The 14,843-nt window shown below is 45.8% G+C and overlaps 1 protein-coding gene and 1 pseudogene across 1 annotated transcript; one reads left to right on the forward strand and one right to left on the reverse strand.

Moving 5' to 3' along the window:
- Window positions 1-3,163: 3,163 nt before the first annotated feature.
- Window positions 3,164-4,183, reverse strand: LOC134407694 (class I histocompatibility antigen, Gogo-C*0203 alpha chain-like; annotated as a pseudogene).
- A 754-nt stretch (window positions 4,184-4,937) lies between these two features.
- PPIA (peptidylprolyl isomerase A) lies at window positions 4,938-8,685 on the forward strand. The gene is made up of 5 exons (XM_063139617.1): window positions 4,938-5,072; window positions 7,421-7,451; window positions 7,546-7,634; window positions 7,883-8,055; window positions 8,372-8,685. The coding sequence occupies exons 1-5, from the start codon at window positions 5,004-5,006 to the stop codon at window positions 8,505-8,507; spliced, it is 498 nt and encodes a 165-aa protein (XP_062995687.1). The 5' UTR covers window positions 4,938-5,003; the 3' UTR covers window positions 8,508-8,685.
- The last annotated feature ends 6,158 nt before the right edge of the window (window positions 8,686-14,843 follow it).

The raw sequence follows: 14,843 nt of genomic DNA on the forward strand, positions 1-14,843 counted from the left end.
AAAAGAGATACACATTTTTATTAAAAATAAATAAATAGCTAGGGCTGCCCCACCCCAATTCCTATACAAACACAGTTGAAAGTCTTGAAGGAAATAAGCCACCTACCTGCTTGCTCACTGGGGGAGAAGGAAAGAGAAGAAGCAAGCAAGCACCCACCAGTGCTAATGGAGGTTGGAAGGAGAGAAAACTATTATTTTTTACAGGCCAGCATTGCACAATCAGAGAAAGGGAGTGGCCTTTGTTGGCAGTTCATCCCCACCCCCCATCCTATAGGTAGATTAAAATCTACTGGTAGATTGCAGGGTTGTTTGCAGTAGATTACCTAGGGGTTTTCACTCCCTATTGCTTAATAGCAACAACAAAAGACCCCTTTTCTCCCTTTAAACCAAGTAAGAATCCCTGATTCAGAGGTAGATTTATTGCAGGTGTGTGGTTCATGGGACGCAGTGATTGGCTCCAAGCCTTGAGACATTTAGGCTGAGTTCAGACAACACACTAATCAATGGTTGTTTTCCATTGTGTTCCTATTACACCCCCACCCGTTGATTAGTGTGTCGTCTGAACTCAGCCTTAGTATCTGACTGTATCCCCAAGTCTCTTATTTTGCATCTGGCTCCAGTTGGTGGATGTGGCGTTAACCCACCTTTCTATTCCCTTAGGTATGTCTAGAAGAGTATGTTTAGAGAGTACGGAATGTTGGACTGAGTGGGTGTGGCTGGTGATGCTGTGGAAAGGGGGAGGAGTCTATATATGGGGGAGCTGAGTGGTCTGTGGTGTTCAGTTGGTGATTGGGTTTAGAGGGTAGATGTGTTTAGCCGAGTGACCTCGTCAGGAGTTGTGTGAGGAGTGAGTGGAAATAAGATCATAGGGACTAAGGATTGTTATTATTAGATCGGTTACTACCAGTATTATTAAGAATAGGCAGGATTGGAATATAATTCAAAGCAACTGTAAACTACAATAAACATTTTCTTTATTTTGCTACCATAAAACCACGTGTCAGTTTGGCTGTGTCTCCTGCTCTATTAGGTCATAAACACATTACATTAAACCTTCAGCCTGCTATATTCACAGAAAAGCCTTCCCCCCCCCCAAATCTCCTTACCTTTTCCCTCTGCTATAAAGGAAAGGCTATACTTTTCTTTTTACTCCTTCCTCAGGTATTTAAGAGGTGATACTTAGCCTGAGGGAGGCGTGCGCGTCAAAGCCTTGCGTGTGAGGGGGTGGCGTCGCAGTGGACCCCCGAGTTTTAGAACAGCCTTACTGGTCTCCAACCTTTCTCAGTTGGTTGGTACATTTGGAATTTTGAGAATGGCGTTTCTCACAAAATAGCTGCTATGAGGAATTTGTCTAGTCGCAAAATAGCTGCCATAAGGATTGTGATCAACCGCAAAGCACCCATTTCTCAGGAAACAAACCAGTGAGGGTAACTTGCCTAAGAGCCTTAGTACACGGCAGAAGTAGGGCTTACCCCCAGCTTACAGTTTCCATTATTCTGGGCATACTTCAAAACAAAGCACTAGGCTACAGCCACTTTGCATTTTTATTTTCGAAAAATGATTCTGGGGCTCATGTGGGATACCAGAGTTGTTCTTGTAAATTAAAGATGGCACTGGGGATGCTTGGCAGCATGCCTGCATCTTAGTTTTATTTATTTAAAAAAATGAAAACAATCAGGAGGGGGCAGGGAGATTAGCAGGCACACTGGTGCCCATGGGCACTACATTAGGAATCCTTGGCTTAGGCCTCTGCATATAACATATAAAGGAGTACATTACCCTAACACAGGCAGTAGGGTTTAACATATGGGGCAGGGAGATGTGCAAATATACCCAGATATCGGACACTGAAGTCACAATGTCAGATCTCAAGCCCAATTGCAGTAGTGGGGGCTGAAACACTGTAGATGGCAGAAGAGTGAAAGTTTACTCTGAAACAGCAAATGCGCCTTTTGTTCCACTCTCCCTGGTATGAAACAGGTGTTGTTCCTCCAAGTAAGCTCACCAATGGTCCTTTCTTCAGGAACAAGTGCACCCGAGACCTGGAAAAAAAATGTGTGAGAAACCTATGCCCTCGTCCCAAAAATACCACCAGAATAAGTTATGGCTATTTTAGGGAGAAGAAAAGCAGTAGCATCCCACAGTGCAGGATAGCAGCTATGAATGAGCAATGAATGAATGGGTGAGAAACAAATTTGCCTAAGGGGTTCAAGCCTAGAATTCAAAAATGCATCTCTTCTAATCCCAGATCACGCCCCAGTGGACAGATACTAGGAAGAAGTCTGCCTGGTTATATTTAGGTGATAGCCTCAGAAACAGGTGCTGCATCAGGACTAAGGAGACCCAGGTTCAAATTGCCATCTAGTCATGGGTAATCCCAGACTAGTTACTCTCTCGCTGCCTAACCTACCTCACAGGACTGTTTTGAGGATAAAATGGGAAAAGTTAGAATCATTTGTGGTGCCTTGAGCTCCTTGGATGGAGGAGACGATGATGATGATGATGATGATGATGATAATAATAATAATAATAATAATAATACAATCACTCCCCAATGAGAGCCAGTGTGGTGTAGGGCCATGTGTCAGTCTAGGTGAGCAGAGCTGGATCCAAATCTCCACTTTGCCATGAAACTTGCTGGGTGATCTTTGGCTAACCATCCATCAACTCTCAGCCTAACCTACCTTCCAGGGGTGTTATGAGGCTGAAATGCAGGGCCAGGGAAGGGCAGGTTTATGTACGTCCTTGGAGGAAAGGGGGGTTATAATAATACATAAATGCACTTTATTTTTTATTACATTTCTATACCACCCCATAGCCGAAGCTCTTTAGGCAGTTTACAAAGATTTAACATTAATCATTAAAAATCAATATACAAAGTTTAAAACCATAAAAGCATAAAAACAGATAATAATGAAGTCTGACTTTTTTGTCCCTTAAGCGCCACATTTATCTCATATGCAACTTCATGCAGAGTTCATCAATTTATCTCCTAATAATTTAAACTCCTAGCATTGATTAACTAAGATATCTTTTAGCAGATAAAAAGCTAAGATACAAATGTGTCTTGAGGCTGCAGCTGTGCCAGAACGCAAATCATGACAAGTCGAGGTCTCTGCAATGAGAAACTGGCAGAAGAAGTCCCAGAAAGTACATCATAGAATTCAGATCACGGATGGATCCCCTCTTCCTCTGTCTTCTTCCACTGAGAGGAGAGACTCTTCCAGAATCAAGCTGCTTTGGAGCTTCTAGATGGCTGGGTTGCTCCCGGAGCTGTCGGAGTTTTGGTCCTTTGTTGATGCTGCTTTGTAACCATCTTGACGTTTCTTGTAGAAACAGGTCCCAACGATCCCAGCTACCAGCAGGGCAACAGTGGCCCCCACAACACACTTGATAATGAACCTCAAGTTGGATGCACCAGTCTCCTCCCAGGCAAAAGTCCAGGGGCTCCAGCAGGCCACCATGCTCCATGTGGCACCGGTAGCTGTCCCGATCCTTGGGGTCAATCGTGATGCTGAGCCAGGTGTGGTAGGTTCCATCCGAATTGGGGGTGAAGTCCCTGCGGAAGGTCTTATGCTCCATGACCTCCCTGTCCCTTGTCCAAGTGGTCTCGATGGCCTTGGGGTAGAAGCCGTAGGCCTGGCAGACGAGGGTCTCTGTGCCGTCATGCTCTACCAGGCTCGTCACCTTCACCCCAAGGGGCTCTGTGCTCAGCAGAGTCTCGTTCCGGTAGTCCAGGTATCTCCGCACCCACCCAATGCAGATCTCCTCCAGGTAGGCCTTGTCAAGCTGGGCATAGGCCAAGTTAGCCTCCCACTTCCTCTTGGTGTTCTGTGCAGGGACATCAGCCGCCCTCCAGGTGAGGGTCTCCTTATCCAAGGCGATGTAGTTCCTCCCAAGGTCTGAAACCCTCCAGGCTGGATGTAGCACTTCCGCAGGTTCGCCAGGGAAGCTCTGAACGTCTGTTTATTGTTCCGTGCTCTCTGGGTCTGTGTGTTCCAGAACTGGGGATCGGCCTTCCCAAATTCCTCCATCCAGGCTGTTCGAGGTTGCCCCCTCCGGGTGTCGCTGTCATCTTGAACAAAGAGCTGGTCGTCCACGTAACCCTCCTCAATGGACCGGGACAGCCCCTGGCCGGGCTCTGAGACCCCCATGCTGAAATAGCGCACGAGGAGCCGGAACAGGCTCCCAGCAGGGCAGCGGCCCCCAGGAGACTCAGCAGCAGCCCCCCACCCACCCCTGGCACAGCCCCATTGTGGCTCACGCCGCTCCCCCCCTCCCCAAAACTATCCCCCACTGTCCTAGTTTGGCTGTGATTACGCAGCCATGCTAGCCTCCAAGGCCTGATCACATCCCCCCCCCCCTCTAACCCTAACTCCAATTGCATGTGTGAGCTCAAGCAGCAACCGCACATCACTCAAAATCGCAGAATCCCAGATTCTGCCCCGTCTTGGCCCGCGTATGTCGTCTTCCCAGTTAGACTGCAACCTTCTTCTCTGTTACTTGGGAATAAGTCCGATTCGACTCGTGGAGGCTTACAGACATATCGTACCCCGGCATAACTGGCTTTATAAAACCGGAGTCATTTCCTTCCTCAGTGCTACCAAAAAAAAAAGCCACCCTCAGTCCTGTTCCCATCCCCCAACCCATCTCGTAATCGCCCCTCCCTCCAAATGACACCCTTAGCCAGTGCGCATGCTCCAAAGTGGGACCTACCTTTCTTCCCCGGTTCCCGCCTCTCGCCGAGACCACGCCCCAGCATAGAACCGCGGATCGCTGAGAAACCGCCCTTGCCCCCAAAGCAGAACCGTGATTGGCTCATGAGCCTTTCACTCTGTCAACGTTTCGCGCCGCGATTGGCGAAAGGTCGCGTGAGGGAAGGCCGAGGCGGGGAAGCGCTGGCTATATAAGCTCGGTGAGCGCCCGTTTTTCTTTTCGACTAGTACTTGGCTGTCGCTAGCACTGCTAATTTCCCCCCTTCTCTTATTCGATTCATTCCCGCCATGTCCAATCCCATTGTGTTCTTCGATGTCGTTGCCGACTCCGATCCTCTCGGGCGTATCACCTTCGAGGTACGAAGGCGGGAAGGACGGTTGAGGGGGGAGCGAGGCAGGGAGCCGGGTCTGAGGATGGACGCGCCGCCGCCGCCATTTCCTGCCGGGGAGGGAACACGGGGCCATTTTGGGAATTCGCTCAATGCATGTGGGGGGGGGGTTGGGAGAAGAGGAAGGGACGCTGAAACGGACGCCGTGTGCGGGGGAGGGAGGGAGAGAAAGGGGATCGCCTCACTGCAGCGCGAGAAGAGCTGCGCGCGCACCGGGGCGGGGAGCGAGGGCGTGTGGGGGGAGACAGGGAAGGGAAGTGTGCCCAGGGCGCGCGCGGGCGGGCGGGCGTCGCCGCCGCCTCCACGTGGCCTGCGCAGCCCTTGCCCTGGGGAAGCGTGAGCTTCCTCTCTTGCCGCCTTTGTCTTCCCACAGCCCCTTCTCGGGACGCGGGAGGGATCGGCTGCCCTTTTCAGGCCTTTACTTGCACCTGATAGAGCCTCTTTTCTCCCCTTGCCCGGTGATCCTGAGCTCTCGCTGCTGCCCACGCCCTGCCCGCCTTTACTGAAATGGGGAGGAGGGCAGTAGCCGCATCACAGTAGCCGCGTTTGCCCTCCATTTTCTGTTTTTAGGTAGCGGTGGGGGGTGATTTAGCTTAAAAATGCGGTATTATTACTATTATTTATTTATTTATATAGCACCATGAATGTACATGGTGCTGTACAGAGTAAAACAGTAAATAGCAAGACCCTGCCGCATAGGCTTACATTCTAATAAAATCATAGTAAAGCAATAAGGAGGGGAAGAGAATGCAAACAGGCACTGGGTAGGGTAAAACTAACAGTATAACTAACAGTCTAAAGTCCGAGCAATATCATGCTCGGTATTAAAGAAGAGGGGCTTATGGGTTCCATTCGGGGTCCCTCTACCTCTTTCCATCAGTAATTCGACCATTAAAAGAGAAACGGTTCCAGCTAGACTTATTCTAATTGGTGGGGGACACTGGCCTGCTTATACATGGTGATAAAAATGCCTTGGTCTCTCTCCTCCTCCTCCCCCCCAATCGGAAGATCTAGTCTTGTGTTGACAGGGATAACCCCAAATGGCGGTCTACTGTCTCGTGCGGATTTCCTAGCATGTGTTCATGGTCTATACTGCACGGTCGTAACGAGTTGCATGCAGTGAAAATGTCACGGGTGCGGCTGTATTTTGCTTGGACGTTGTCAGCGATTTAGTAATCGTGCCGGTAACTCGTATTTAGCTTTTCAAATTGGTCACGGGTTAAGGATGGCTGTGAAATTTTAATTCCTCAACGGTTTGATAGGTTATACAGTGTTTTCTGTAGAACATACCTGACCAGCTACATTTTTTGAGCGCACGATTTCAAAGTGCTATAAATGGTTGCGTTACAGAGGAACTGTCGCAAGTCCCTCCCCCGCTCCCAAACTGCAGCGCCTAGGAAAGCTGGGTATTCCAGCCAGAGTGAGCACATTGCACACTAGGGTTAAAAAGGTAATTGGCACCAAAGAAGTGGTACACTCCATGCTCTTTGCAAATTCTGGGAAGGTCCTAAAGAAAGCTACATACTTTGGACACAGCAGTATTCTATATGTTTGAGTGTCCCCTTGAATCATTCATTTTGGTGGTTGGCTATGGAGTTGTGCTATTACCAAAAAAACATGATGCTATACAATGTGGGATGGTATTAAATGTGAGTAAATAGTTCTCTGCCAGATTTCAGCTGGCCTCAGATTTTCCTTAAGGTGATAGGTCAGTTGTCCATTTTAACTAGACTGCCCCTTGTTTGCAGACTCTGTCAGAGCTCCCTCTAGAGTGGTCTTCAGTCTGAGCCACAGGCATGCCGAACCAATACTCTGCCTTGATCCTACTGTCTGCCTTGTGCTTTGTATAAACATCAGCATTATCTGAGATTTCTATATCATTCCAGCAGAGTTCAGTTGGGTAAATGGCCCTTAATAGTTAGATTTCTTATGTGCAGAACTGGAGGCATACTTTGGGATATTAATGATTTCCATATGTAGGCTCCTAGCATCTTTTGCAATAGGTATATTTTAGCATAATGTTTGAAGCAGTTTGATTCTGCCAAAATCAATGATTATGTGCCAGTTAACACAAACCAAATCACTGCAACATTCTCCCAGTGTAGCAGATTATATTGCCCAGTGTAGGCTACGTAGCATCCTTTGAACTCAAGGTGGTGGGTGGTTTTTTTAAAAAAAATAACAGTGGCTTGATAAAATGATATTAAAAAGTCATTTTCAGATTTTACTGTTAGAAAAAAATCAGGCAAGCATGTGCAATTTTACGTATTCAAGCTGAACATAGCATTAACTGATATCTCCATTTTTGTCCCATAGCTGTTTGCAGACAAGGTGCCAAAGACCGCAGGTTTGTAAACTTGATTATATTGATCTTCAGGCATGTTAGTGTGAGATGATATTCTCAAGGAAATGTTCTTACAAATGTCTGTTTCTGATTTCAGAGAATTTCCGTGCCTTGAGCACTGGGGAGAAAGGCTTTGGTTACAAGGGGTCCTGCTTCCACAGAATCATTCCTGGGTTCATGTGCCAGGTGTGTAGCACTTCATAATTACTTTTTACAATTTCTTCTTGTAGTATATATACATTGTCTTGCATCTAAGAAGCACTGGCATTCTTGGTTTGAGGCATGACTAAAAATACTGTGTACATTAAAGGGCCTGGTCCCTAGGTTTTGATAAGATGTGTGCTAGCATAACCATTCTTCTACCACAAGGTCCCTTAGTGGAATTGTTTAACCCAATGTCAGGTCTCAGCTGTACCTTTGCATTCTTTCCACAGGGCGGTGACTTTACCCGCCATAATGGAACAGGTGGTAAATCCATTTATGGTGAGAAGTTTGCTGATGAGAACTTCCTCCTCAAGCACACAGGCTCTGGCATCTTGTCTATGGCAAATGCTGGGCCCAATACAAATGGCTCGCAATTTTTCATCTGCACCGCCAAAACTGACTGGTGAGTACGTGGCTTGAGACTTCCATTAGCGAACCAAGGTCTTTGTTCCAATGGCTTACTCTCTAAGCAATAGCATATAATAGCTGAAGTGGAGGGCCATGTCTAAAGTTACACAAACAAGATATTTAAGCATTTATTACTAGTGTAGCTGTTGTTTGCTGCCTCTGATCTGAATTCAGAATATTGACAGAATGTTTTTAATGGCTAGATTCACAAAACATTCAACTGTCCCAGTCTGTTTCATGTGTGGTTTGTAAGTAATTTCTAATATATAGTACATTAAAAAATCAACATGCTTATACCTAATCTGTTTTAGGTTGGATGGGAAACATGTGGTCTTTGGCCGTGTCAAAGATGGAATGAATATTGTGGAAGCAATGGAGCGCTTTGGATCAAGGAATGGCAAGACGAGCAAGAAGATCACCATCTCTGACTGTGGGCAGATCTCATAAGATTTCTTTGTCTTAACAATCAACCATTCCTTCTGTAGCCGGGGTTAGTCCCCTGTAATCCTTGTGCTCCTGACTTACTGCTGCTTTTCTATTGGGTTTCAATTTCTGCTCCCTCACAGGTCCAGCTGGACTGAAGACAACTTTGTTTGCGAAATGAAATAAAACAAGTTAAACCACATATTAGTTTGGTGTTTTCTCCCCATAGGGAAAGACTTACAAGTATCATGATCTAATGAGATATGTCCTGGTCCTAAAAAATATTGCCAAATCTTGGGGGATGGCTTGGGAGTTGGGCAATGCAAGTCTTATGTGTGCAGCCTTCATGCCTAGTAAAGGCTTAGGAACTCTGGAGGTCCAAACCCAACTCATAATTAAAGATGGGTCTTTGTGTCAATTTATTCTTCAAACAAACAATGCATTCACTGAAATTTGAACTTGTTTGGTCATGCAAAATGACAGTATCCGTAGTAGATGACAGCATTGGCACCAACTGGCTTAAGTAAAGAAGCAAGAATTCCTTGTAGACAGCTGCTGAGCAAGAGCTCCCAAGTCATTGAGACAAATAGTTTGAATTGGACTATAGCTAAGTATGTAATTGGACCTGCCAAGTTATGTTGTCTCAAGGAGAAGGGAATAAGAGGCCAGAAGATCAGATCACTATTGCCTTGCTGACAGTTGCAAAAATTCTACCTAGTCCCAAGAAGCCCCAAAACAAAAGGTAATTAAGAGGGCTTGTTAAATGTCATTAAAAAAGATGGTTCTAATCATCACCAATATTTAAACTTGTGACATTTGCAAGTGTTCAAGCAGTTTTGTGATTCAACTTCCTGCTATACATGTACATACATATGGTTTGCAATCTGCTAAATATATTTGGCCTCAAGTAGCTTTGAATATATAGGGTGTAAACCTTCTGAAATAGTATGTCCTGCTGAAGTTCAAGCCTGCTCTGTGATAAACTGACTTCTGCTACCAGTTTGCTCTGATGCTACTGAAGCCTTTCATAGGCAATAGTTCTGTTCATTTGTAATTAGTTTATTGGAGCTCACTATTTGACTGGCTGGTTTCCCCTTCATGTCATTCCTCCGAGGGTCTTGCTTAAGTCTTAAGAGTGTGAGCATAAAATTATTTCTTTGCTAGTCTCTGCCAGATGGAGCAAGCACTAACCTTGCTCCATGCTATGCCACCAGTTGCTGACTGCCACCAGAAAATCAAATTCCAAGACGCTGCAGTGAATGCAAAGTATAGACTTTGTGACAGCATTCCAAATGCATTTAAGTCCTCCATACACTGGTTTTACAACAGCTGTTGGGACAGGATGGTGTTGAATTACCAATATTCCTATTTGCCTTCCATCAAGATTATTTATTTATTACATTTCTATACTGCCCAATAGCCGGAGCTCTCTGGGCTGTTCACAAAAATTAAAAACCTTCAAAGTATAAAACAGTATAAAACCATAATATAAAATACAATATAAAAGCAATATACAATGTAAAAATTCATTGGATAGGACTGGTGTTCACTAGTGAGCATGCACTTGACCACAAAGGGTCTTATGTCACTTGATTAAACATTGGCAGAGCATATGTCCAAAGTGCTTTAGCACTACATTGTTTAAATGAAATTGATCACTCAGAGGGACTCAATGTCAGAGGACTGCTAAAGGTAGGGTATGAGAGCACAAATACTTCTTAGAACAGCTTTTCCCAACCTGGTGCCTATGCTGCCTGGAAAAAGGGAATTGCACCAGTTTGGGAAATGCTGTTTTAAACATTTCTGTGCAGAGGATTTCCCTGTTGGTCAGGTACTAGGAAAGCGATGAGGTTAATGTGGCATGTTCCATTGCACTGGCTTGTTGGGATAATTCCTCTGAAAAGGAGCTTCATGTTTTCAGTCTCCTTGCATAACCCCAGCATTTCAAAGAATATCAAAGGGATTAAGCTTTAAACTTCCTTCACCAGCTCATAAACTCTACTGTAATATAGTGGGGAAACGAGCAAAAGTCACTTGCTATTTTGCCAGTTTCCTCTAATGTGGAGAACTAAAGAAATGAGTTTGCTGTCTTCTTGCTAGTATTGTGGTGTTTAGCCAATTTATAATCCAAGTGTTATCGTGTTTAACTAGATTATAATTGTGAATGCCTCCAATATGTTAATATAATTGGATTGGATAAATCAATAGATTCTAGCATGAATTCTCTACAATCTGATTTGGTGTGAGCTTGTTTACTTAATCCCCTGTTTATCTGGCTTGTTCCCTTCTGCAGTGGTCTGGTTAAAACGCTTTCACTGCATATAATTCGCAAGATTTGTATTTGATTATGCTTGGCGAGTTGCAACTTCGCAGCAGGATTGTTAACCTTTTTACATGTCATCTTGGTTAGGGAGTTCTCCACAACGCTGGAAAAGGTTGTATGAGAGCAGCTTTTGAATGTGAAAAGGTGCATGAAAAGACATGTCTGCAAGCTTTCTGTCCATTATATGAAGCAATGATGGGAGGTGCTAGAGCCATTACACAACATGGAGATTCCTATCCTGTCTGTCTGTTGGTTGGTTGAAATTGAGGAGAGGGAGGACTAGAGAAAGGAAGCTACTGCTGCAGATTACATCATTTGCTGATCTTGCTGCCTCCAAGAGCCAGGTTTGCAGAGGCAGCTTTGGATGCTTTGTACAGAAAGAAAGCAGCACTGCTGTTCCATGAGGTGAAATGGGCTTCATTTCAGCTTGGCTCTTAAACATATTGCTTGAATCTGACTCAATGTAATTTTAAAGCTTGAGGTTGGGCAGTCTTAAAGCATAAAGTGGTCTGCTTGCGGATTCTCACAACAGCAGCCTGAAGAGTTGGAAGAACCACAGGACTGGCAGCAACTAAGATGCCAGCTAGTTGCACAGAAAGCCCTTAAATAAATGAAGCTGTATATAATGTGTCAGATTTTTCAAGTAACGCGCTGAGCTTCTCTCCTTTTTATAAAGCACACGGTATCCCAAAGACAGCCGAGGATGCAAAACCTTACTTAAAAGTGCAATTTGTATTCTAAAACTATACAATGAAACCCCAAAGGCAGTATTACGCTCACCCACCACCTCCATTTTAGGAAATGTAGGTTATATGCAACTCCACTTCCTAATACTCTACAGCTGGAGGATGCCATCCCCACTTCCATGCTGCAGCACTATGAAGGATTTCCCAGCTCCCATTATTCTCTTCAGCCAACTGCAGCAAGCTGAGGAGAAACAAGGTATCTTCAATTTACCTGCTGTGGCTTTCATCTTCAGCTACCACAGCCAGAAGCCTCACTTGTGAAAAACAGACCTTACAGCAGTGAGGAAGCCTGCAGTGAATACTTCCCTAATGGAACTGAGGTAAAAGTTCCTTGTCTGCATTTACAGTGTTGTTTATTCGTTCAGTCGTTTCTGACTCTTCATGACTTCATGGACCAGCCCACGCCAGAGATTTCTGTCAGCCATCGCCATCCCTAGCTCCCCCAAGGTCAAGTCCGTCACCTCCAGAATATCATCCATCCATCTTGCCCTTGGTCGGCCCCTCTTCCTTTTGCCTTCCACTTTCCCTAGCATCAGCCTCTTCTCCAGGGTATCCTGTCTTCTCATTATGTGGCCAAAGTACTTCAGTTTTGCCTTTAATACCATTCCCTCAAGTGAGCAGTCTGGCTTTATTTCCTGGAGTATGGACTGGTTTGATCTTCTTGCAGTCCAAGGCACTCTCAGAATTTTCCTCCAACACCACAGTTCAAAAGCATTTACAGTAGATACCAGTAAGAAAACCAATGACAAATGAGATGCTTGAATGCACAAACCCATCATAAAGTTATTATTTTAAGTCCTAGTAGTTTTTTTCTTGTTCTTTACATATGTGGCTTCAATTTGAAGTGTTCATCTTAACCAGCAAGAAAACAAGCTGGCACCAGGAAAGCATGGTGCTCTTTAGCCTCGTTGCTTTTTAATTTATTTATTATTGCGTTTGTATCCCGCCTTTTTTCCTTCAAGGAACCCAAGGTGGTGTACATAATTTCTCCTCCTTCTCTCCATTTTATCCTCACAACAACCCTGTGAGGTGGATTGGGCTGAGAGTCTGTGACTGGCCCAAAGTCACCCTGTCGGTTTCCATGGCTGAGTGGGGACTAGAACCCGGATCTCCCAACTCTAAGTCAAACACTCTAGCCACTACACACTGGCATTTTAAGTTTTCTACTTCTGTTATTGGTTGGCAGCAAGTGCTCTGTGGGCTTGCAGTTCCATGTTCAATCCATGCCATCTCTTTTAAAGAAGTAGTATAGTTACATATTTTTTTGACTTTGAGATTAATATCCTTAAGGATATTCTTTAGGCAGTAATGTGTATTATTACTTCACTCACTTTAAAATGTAATCGAACTCTACTACATTTGGGAGCTTTCCTCATTCTGCTGTGGGGGAAGGAGGGTTGGATTCTGCCCAAAGTGTTACCTTGCTGGCACAACTGAAAGGCTTTTCGGTAGAGGTTTCTCAGTGGAATGTAACTGCATATATATTTGAGATTTTGTTCTAGCCAAACACCCAGCCTAGAAGTGAATTCCCGGTCACTTTACAGAAGAGAACTTTCAAGCAACCCAGAAAGTAGCCGCGGTGGAGCTAAATGCATTGCAAGCAGGAAACTATCTGTGGACTTTAGTCCCTGGAGCAATGCAGTGAACTGTCCCTTGGTGGATGCCTTGCTCCGCACTGCCATTTTTTTCATGCCGGCGGCAATATTTGGCACATCTATGCAGGTTACGGCTGCCAATAACACTGCATCCGGTTCTTTAAAAAGCCACTTCCAGTCGAGGGGGAAATCTGTTCTTGGGGTTCCCCTTCACAGAGAAGGCGGCGGGCGGTGTTCACGAAAAGGCACTCTACCCATAGCTCGGAACACAAGGAAGGGTTTAAATGACGGACTGCTCCTCCGTACAAAATTAACCCCTGCACGAAGAAAGCGAATATATCAGGGAGACTATGCTCGTTAGCATCCCAGCTTTCTACGTACATAGGATTAGTTGGTAGGCAGGCAGGCAGGCGCATTCCATCATATGAGTCCCCACTCGACCCGCCCTTGCAGCCTGCAAGCGATGCAACCCCACCCCACTTTTTACCGCCTCCCTGAGGACTAGGCCCATACCGCCTCACGGCATGACGTCTTTTGCCATGTTTCGGCTTTCTCAAGCTGCGCCTTTTGCGCCTGCCCCGCAAAACTGCTGCAATGCAACACACGACCGACACACAAGTCGACTTTTTTTTGCCCCTGGGCTCCATCCTGCGCAAGGATACGCACGCGCGCAATTTCAGCAGAGAAGGGCCAAGTTGTGTGTGTGGGGGGGTGTCAGGCCAGCTGCAAAATCCCGTTTGCACACTCGGACGGCGAGCTTGATTTTTGCAGTACAACGAGAAGGCGAGATCCAGATCCAGCCACGCAGGGTTGCTGCAGTCTTAACAAGCTCCTTCTTGCAGCAGCCGGGAAAAGCCCCCAGCGAGAAAGGCGCAGCCGGCGCCCCAGGATGACTCGTCCGACTCCGTGGGCGGGCGAGGTCGAAAGAGCTGCAGGAGGTAGCCCAGCCCAGCCCCATCCGCGCTAATGGAAATCTACCGCTCCGTCCCCCCACCTCTTCCCCCCCAGCTGATTTCCCCTCCCGCTTCCCGGGTTTTTCTCTCTTCGGTGCTGCGGCTTCCGTACGGAATCTGTGCGGCGAAAGACCGCCGCCCAGTGGCTTGTCGTAGCCGATACAAGAGTTCATCGCGCCTCCAGATTTTCTGGGATTTGGGAGTAAAGCGGAAATCTTTGCAGGTGTGTGCCTGCAACGAGTGAAACGTGATTTCCGTTCACAATTAGACAGCCTTTCATCATTTACCCCCCTCCCCCAGCCCAATCTAGAATTGTCGGGAAAACTACCCAACCACCAGGTTAGAGTGGAGTAAAATAATATCGCACATGGACGGTGCAGTCTTCTACCTGTTTACTCAGTCCTGCTGTGTTCAATGGAGTTTACTCACAGGTAAGTACGTACACAGAATTACAGCTTCAAATTAGGCTTTTCTCTCTAGGACGTGTGCATAGGGTTGCAATTTGAAACAGTAAATACTATGCACGGTTTCCTGTGAGTAAGCCCCGTTGAACACATTAGGATTTATTTATGAGTAAATATGCATAGGATTACACTGAGGGAGTGAAATCCTAGGCACAGTTACCCGGGAGTAAACCCCACTGAACCCAATGGGATTTACTTCTGAGAAGACATGTATAGGATTGTGCTATTTAATGTATCGATGTCATGATGTTGTATCGACTGTTTTGATTGGTCACTGTA

This window comes from Elgaria multicarinata, chromosome 12 (genome assembly GCF_023053635.1).
Source record: "Elgaria multicarinata webbii isolate HBS135686 ecotype San Diego chromosome 12, rElgMul1.1.pri, whole genome shotgun sequence".
NCBI lineage: Eukaryota > Metazoa > Chordata > Lepidosauria > Squamata > Anguidae > Elgaria > Elgaria multicarinata.